The sequence below is a fragment of the Rhagoletis zephyria genome, unplaced genomic scaffold (assembly GCF_001687245.7).
Source record: "Rhagoletis zephyria isolate East Lansing unplaced genomic scaffold, Rhagoletis_zephyria_1.1 Rzeph_scaffold_00309, whole genome shotgun sequence".
In the NCBI taxonomy this organism is placed as follows: domain Eukaryota; kingdom Metazoa; phylum Arthropoda; class Insecta; order Diptera; family Tephritidae; genus Rhagoletis; species Rhagoletis zephyria.
The window spans coordinates 276,422-283,606 of record NW_016157393.1 but is presented as its reverse complement, the minus strand read 5'-3'; the positions used below and the strand labels follow the sequence as shown (position 1 = coordinate 283,606).

The 7,185-nt window shown below is 32.7% G+C and overlaps 1 protein-coding gene across 1 annotated transcript; it reads left to right on the top strand.

Annotated features, from left to right (window-relative positions):
• The first annotated feature begins 3,868 nt into the window (after positions 1-3,868).
• LOC108358883 (uncharacterized) lies at positions 3,869-6,275 on the top strand. The gene is made up of 4 exons (XM_017610400.1): positions 3,869-4,433; positions 4,498-4,600; positions 4,662-5,200; positions 6,175-6,275. The coding sequence occupies exons 1-4, from the start codon at positions 4,400-4,402 to the stop codon at positions 6,273-6,275; spliced, it is 777 nt and encodes a 258-aa protein (XP_017465889.1). The 5' UTR covers positions 3,869-4,399.
• Positions 6,276-7,185: the final 910 nt, after the last annotated feature.

Here is a 7,185-nt window from a genome sequence, read left to right as displayed (position 1 = left end):
AAATTGCCACATCTTTTTTTTCTCTCAAACTTTTTTGTCTATTAGGGAATAGTATAAACTATTTTCAGTACGAGTAGCAATATGCAAAAATTCGTCGTTTTCGAGTTATGATTTTTTTTTCTGAAAATACACTTATATGATGCTGGCAGATTTTCGTGCCATTGAGGTCGCAAAAATTGTTGCCTATTATGATAAAGTTTCCTTGCTGGAAATTTTTTGAGGTTGCCCGATCAGAGCGAAAAGTTTTTCCCAATTGGGCTCTAATTTTGGCCCAATTGGGGCCCAACAAATTGTGCGCACTGGTTGGGGAAATGTTCGGTAGATTGGGCAAATCGCTAATTGGGCCCCAATTGGGCCAAAATTAGAGCCCAATCGGGAAAAACTTTTGGCTCTGATCGGGCAACCTCAAAAAATTTCCAGCAAGGAAACTTTATCATAATAGGCAACAATTTTTGCGCCCTCAACTGGCACGAAAATCTGCCAGCATCATATAAGTGCATTTTCAGAAAAAAAATCATAACTCGAAAACGACGAATTTTAGCATATTGCTACTCGTACTGAAAATAGTTTATATTATTCCCTAATAGATTATTATTATTAATAAACAATTACTGATGTTTAGTTCACTAGATCGGTTTAGTAGATCAATATCTGCAACTTAAAAAAAATCATTAAAATCCTTGCTTTTTTGCGGCAGTTATAAACGATTTCATCGAAAGTTGCTATTAAGAGAGGAAAAGTAAGCGTTCGTACTCAAAAAGAAAAAAAATCATTATTCGAAAAATTCGCATTTCTGAGCAAAAACAAAAAAATACGTCTCTCCTTAAATTGTTCAAGGAACAATCCCTGTGAGTTTTATCGCAAACTTAAATTCACTTTTCCCCGGCCTGGGTGATTTGAGATGGAATGAGCCCTATGTTGAGGATTGTTGTTGTGAATTTAAAATCAAATTGCGATATACATAAATACATGTGCACAATTTTCTCTGTCCGTTTTATAGTTGATCCTCTTGTCATTAGGGGTGTGGATTATGTGGAACATTTCCAAAATAAAGCGTTTATTATATTTCTTCTCTTCTCGAAGAATGGCAACATTATCAAAATTGGGATAGTGTCCCGTATTCCCACAGTGAGCAGACAAGGCCGTCTTATTGTCCGTTGGGTTGTTCCTTAACCTAATATTTCTTTGTGTGCGGAAATCCTTGTCTTGAGTTTAGTTTTTGTTGTCCCCACATATACTTATTATTATATTGTACCATAAGTCGGACCCGTCGCCATTGCATGAAATTTTATATATTACGTCGATTTCTCGTGCCTGGCAATAATGTCTTTGGTGTTGATATAAATTTTCTTTAGTGTATTGCTGTATGTGAACGCTATTTGGATCTTTCCTTTGTCATATATGTTGGAATGTTTGATCCTCTCCGACATACCCGGAACATAATATGTAGTGGATTTATATATTTTGTTCTCATTATTGGACTTCTCTGAAGTGGTCCTGGTGTAAAAGTTTTCAATAAGCTTCCTAATCATGTACGGAGGGGAATCGTTTTTTCCAGAATTTTTCGGATAATATTTTTGTTTTTCTATGAAAAACGGTATCGCTGATAGACTTTTCTTATGAAATTGGTAGCAGTATTTAAAATTGTTTTCTTCTCATGTTTTGAGTTGTAATTAATTTATCCTCCCTGACGACGTAGGTTTGGCATACCAGTCAATAATTAATTTTCTGTTCTTCCTGATTACTAGGGTGTCCAAATAGGGTAGTTGTCCATCTATTTCTATTGTAAATTGTATCGTCTTGTGGTAATTATTTAATAGAGTAAGCATCTTGTCTTTATCTTCTGTTTTGATTACGACAAACAAATCATCAACATATTTCGTTAGAAGATGCGGTTTATTTTTAGGATCCCCCACAAATTTGCTTAGTAAATCCTCCATTAGGATATCTGCTATGACTGGTGATGCCTGTGACCCCATAGACATTCCCGACCGTTGTTCATATATTTTGTCATTATATTTGAAGTAGCGGTTTTCTTTTATACAAAATTTCACTATTCTTAAGAATAGCTCCTTTGGTAAATATGTATATGAGACATTCTTTTTCATATCGGACACCAAATTCGGTGTCACACTTTCGATTGGCTTCACATTTTTTTATGGGTTCTATAAATGAAATAAGCTAACACGTGTTCGAGGATTTTTTTTCGCTTTTTTCTTTGGAGATATCTGTCAAAGTTTGCATTTTTTCCTGACTCTGACTAATCATTTACTCCTTCAAATCGTTATATCTCGGGTTCTGCCCATCTAGAGACTTCATCTTAACGTTGTTTTAAAGCTAAAGAATCGGGCGTAATATTCCTGTATATAAGATGGTCAAGATTGTCCTAAAGCTAACTTAGCTATTAACAGTTGAACTTTTTGAAGTTGATTGCATAGTGAAGACCAGTAAATTAGGGGTTTAGAATTACACCATCGTAATCCTTGTTTAATTCTCTATAAAAAACGTGGTTCAAAAAAATGGGGGTTTGTCAAGAACTATTTTTAAAATATTTTTCTTTATGGCGAGCTGGTTTATTTTGTGAGAATCAACAATTTTTTGTAATTTGTTTTCCAAAACTTATGTTGAGATATATTTAGTAATTTGTTAAACATAGTGTTTTTGCAAGAATTTGAATTTTATTGCAGATTCCGATAGAATACCTATCCAGAAATAATATTTGTACGGCAAGATTTTTCTTTAAGGCGACAAACCCCTAAATATGGGCGTGGCGATTGTAGGAATAAAGTTTTATTGCGGATTTCGGCAGAATATCGCTTTGTTAACAACATTTGTTCCACAACTTTTTCAGTCAAAGAATATTCTAGAAATGGACCTGGCTGTATTAAAACCAAAGTTCAATAATTTAGACTTTATTCTGGATTCCGCCAGAATATCTATATGGATTGAAAAAGTTGTGGAACAAATATTGGTATCGAAGCGATATTCGGCCCAAATCCGCAATAAAATCTGCGGTTTGCCAATTTTAGTCCTGCAATTGCCACGGCCATTTCAAGGGGTTTGTCGCCTTAAAGCAAAATCTTGCCACACAAATATTATATCTGGATAGGTATTCTATCGGAATCCGCAATAAAAATTTACTTTTTGCAAAAAACGATGTTTAATACCTTACCAAATAAGTTTTGGAAAACAAATTACAAAAAATTGTTGATTCTCACAAAATAAAACATCTCGTCATAAAGAAAAATATTTTAAAAATAGTTCTTGAAAAACCCCCATTTTTTTTAACCACGTTTTTTTTATAGAGAATTAAACAAGGATTGCGATGGTATAATTTTAAATCCCTAAGTTACTGCTCTTCACTATTCAAATCAAGTTCAAAAAGTTCAACTGTTAGTAGCTAAGTTAGCTTTAGGACAATCTTGACCATCTTATATATAACAAGTAAGAAAGTCTAAAACTATGTTCACATTACCAACATAAAATACTTAGTTTCGTTTAAAAAACCGCACTAAATTAAGTGCGTTCATACACGCGATTCTTTATTTGTCTTGACAGCTTTGTAGCAACCCTGTGTTATTGTTTATTTAACCAAAAGAGATCGCGAATGTGAGTAATTGCGTATATTTTTATATTCTGAGTTATTTGTGGTAATTTTTTAGATTTTAGATGAGTGATCNGCGAATGTGATTAATTGCGTATATTTTTATATTCTGAGTTGTTTGTGGTAATTTTTTAGATTTTAGATGAGTGATCAAAAGAGAAAGCTTCTGGAAATATTAGCCTTTAAAAAGCAGTTGAACGCATTGCCAATATTTCAAAATGCATCCACTAGCAGAAAGTATTTCCATCTATTGCAGAAGCGGCGTTCTACTTACTATTATTAAAAAGATGTTTTTGTTGAGGAAACAATATTTTTTGTTGTTGTCGTCTGCACAATACCTTTCTAAGCAATCCCGATTATATTGGACAAAAGTTAGTATGCTTGTGCACCTCTATACTAAGGTTTATTAAATATTTTTCATTTTCAAAGGAACGTTCCCAAACGTTTTGGGAAGTAGACTGTCAACTGAATGGTGACGATTTCTTTAAGAGCAATTTTAGAATGAAGAGAAGTACGTTCCTTGAGCTGTGTGGATATTTAAGAGTGTTGGAAAAAGAGGATACCCCTTTACGTAAGGCTATCACTTTACACAAACGGGTAGCCATTGCTTTGTATGCATTGGGATCATCGGCAGAATATCGCACCATAGGAAACACGTTTGGAGTTGGAAAGTCCACTGTATGTGGAATAGTTAAGGAGTTTTGTTTTCAGACTTGGAAGGTTTTAAGTCCAATTTTCATGCCAACTTTTCCATTAACGAGACAATAAATTGCCGAATTAGTCCAGGGATTCGAAATGATTGGCTTTCCTCCGTGCATGGGAGCAATTGGTGGGATAAATCTACGTTCTTGTACCAATGTATGTGTCAATAACTTTTTAATTAAACCTTGCAGACGGTTGTCATATTGAGATTCATCCTCCTAGACAAGATGCCACGGACTATCATAATTACAAAGGGTGGTATTCCACCATCCTACTCGCGTTAGTTGATGCAAGGTACGACCATTTATTTTAGTTATGAGGACGATGCATCATATACATACATATGAATTTTTAGATACCGATTTGTTTATATCAATGTTGGTAGTCCAGGACGGTGTAACTATTCCCAAATTTTTGAGTCATCAGTGCTGAAGGCACAATTAGAACAGTGTTCTCACCTTCACGAAATGAGTAGAACTAGTTCAGATGTTGATGTGCCGGTTTTCATAGTAGGAGACTCAGCTTTTCGTTTCAGCAAAATATTGATGAAGCCTTATGCATTCCAAATAATGCAAAATGAAAGGGAAAAAAGTTTTAACTATACGCTTTCGAAAGTGCGAAGGGTTTTTGAAAATGCCTTTGGTCATCCTAAGGCCCGGTTCCGACGAATAGGCAAAGGTATAGACAATAAAGTCGAAAATACGAATGCTATTATCAAAGCATGCTGTGTTCTGCACAACTTCTTAAACGAAAGAAACGACAACATTAACGAAAAATGGATGTCCGCAGTGCAGGATATGGAAAGGAATCGTCAATATCCACAACAAGAAATGTCTGTCAACGATCGTCAAAATAGTGCAGAAATAATTCGAAATAGTCTAGCTACCTTTTTTTGTAAGTAGAGCTAATTTTAACTGTTATTTTTTTTATAAATACTTTATTTATTAATTCAGTCTATTGTTACACAATAGTACTTCAGTATATTAAAATAATAAAAAAAAAACCCAATTCAACTCATTGTAAAAACAAAACCTCACTACAAGTAAGTGTATCAACATAAGTATAGTTTAACTACAATATGTAGCCAATGAATTACGAACGGATCTCGGATGTTAATATTAAAAAGTTTATCAGTTTTTTTTTTAATTTTTTAATATAAATACAGCAAACTTAATAACATAGACCTTATATGTTAATCAAAGCTTCAAACTCTGTTCAAAATTCGTTAATTAACAAAATTCAAAAATATCAAAATCTCAAGCTTTTTAATCAGAATTTCTAGAAAATGTTGGGAAGTTTTTTAGCTCAAGTTCAGTATAAAAAAGTGCACCTTTGAATGAGCTATGCATATCCAAAATCTTTTTGGAAACTCTGATTAAAAAGTTTGAGATTTTGACATTTTTGAATTTTGTTAATTAATGAATTTCGCACAAAGTTTTAACCTTTAATTTATATGGTCTATGTTATTGAATTAACTTTGTTTTCATTGTTAAAAAATATGGTAAACTTGAAAAATAAACATCCGAGTTTCGTTCGCAATTCACTGTCCACATATTGTGTTTACTAGAACAAAAAATTAATTCATTTATATGCAAAAGCAAGTACTCACTTCAACTATTAAAAAAGTAGTATAAATATCAATACTTATTTCTTTTGTAAAAATTCAATGATTGCCTTATTTACTTGTTTGTTATCATTAACGTATTCATCTAAAATTTCAGTTCTTAGCATTTCATTTTCTAAAAATGCTTTACTGGTTTCTCTTAAATCTATATCACTTTCTCTCAAATCGTTACTACATTTTTCCATTTCCTTTTCAATTTTATTTAGTTTTTCTAAAAATTTCTTTTGAAAATTTTTCTTTCCAGATGCACGGGCAGCTGCTGATGTCGACGGTGTTGGGGTGCATCGGAAGGCCAAGTGGGAGAAACATCACATTCATAAAGATCGCCCGATGATGTCTCTATAGATAGTGCCACCATTTCACTATTATCTTTAATTTAAAAAGTACATACATAAGTACATTTGACTACATCACTCCCCATAAAAAAATCGGTGGTTTTTTCCATTGAAATTATAAAATCTATTTTATTTTAAGACTTGTCCCAAAATATTTCGGAAAAATATTAGAATGTACGTGAGCTGGACCGATTTGAAAATACCTCCAAAAAGCGTGTTTTTTGTGAATAAAAACAATTTTGTAAAGTATTTTTTTTGCAAAAAATCACCTCAGATAACAAAACAATTAAAGCTTAAAAAATTTGCAAAGAAATATTTTAAAAAAATTGTTAGAAGGATATTTCCAATAAATCGCAAAGATAATTAATGTTGTTCGCAATACAAAGCTTTTATTTCAAGTGAAGAAATTGAAAATTTTCTGAGATATAAGTTATCAACTTATCAATAGAAAACTATGATCATTTCGACAAGATCAAAGTTTTAATGTAGTTGAGTTGTTTCAATAACATTTCTTACAAACTTCCTCTCAACTCAAATACATTTACATATTAATTATTTAACATTTTACAACATTTACTAGGTTTTTCTCATGTCAGGCTTTTGGTTAACAAATCAGCAACATTTTCTGATGTTGGAACGTATTCAATAAAAATCTCCTTGGCATCGAATTTTTCTCGTACATAATGATACTTGATGTCAATGTGTTTGCTTCGCTTATGTGTTATTGGATTCCTTATTAAAATTCTGCTCCTTGATTATCGCAACGAATTAACGTAGGTTTATTACATAAACTCTGCATACCAATTTCACGCAACAGATTTCTCATAAATATCACCTCCCTTGTACCCTGACACATTGCAATGTATTCAGCCTCCATCGAACTTAGAGATATTGAACTTTGCTTCTTTGCTTCCCATGCC

Excerpts from the sequence above, each read along its gene's own strand:
- LOC108358883 (XM_017610400.1), top strand. The coding sequence starts at position 4,400 with ATGATTGGCTTTCCTCCGTGCATGGGAGCAATTG. Across the intron at positions 4,601-4,661 it reads CTCGCGTTAGTTGATGCAAG|ATACCGATTTGTTTATATCA; the intron begins GTACGACCATTT and ends ATGAATTTTTAG. Across the intron at positions 5,201-6,174 it reads TAGTCTAGCTACCTTTTTTT|ATGCACGGGCAGCTGCTGAT; the intron begins GTAAGTAGAGCT and ends TTTTCTTTCCAG.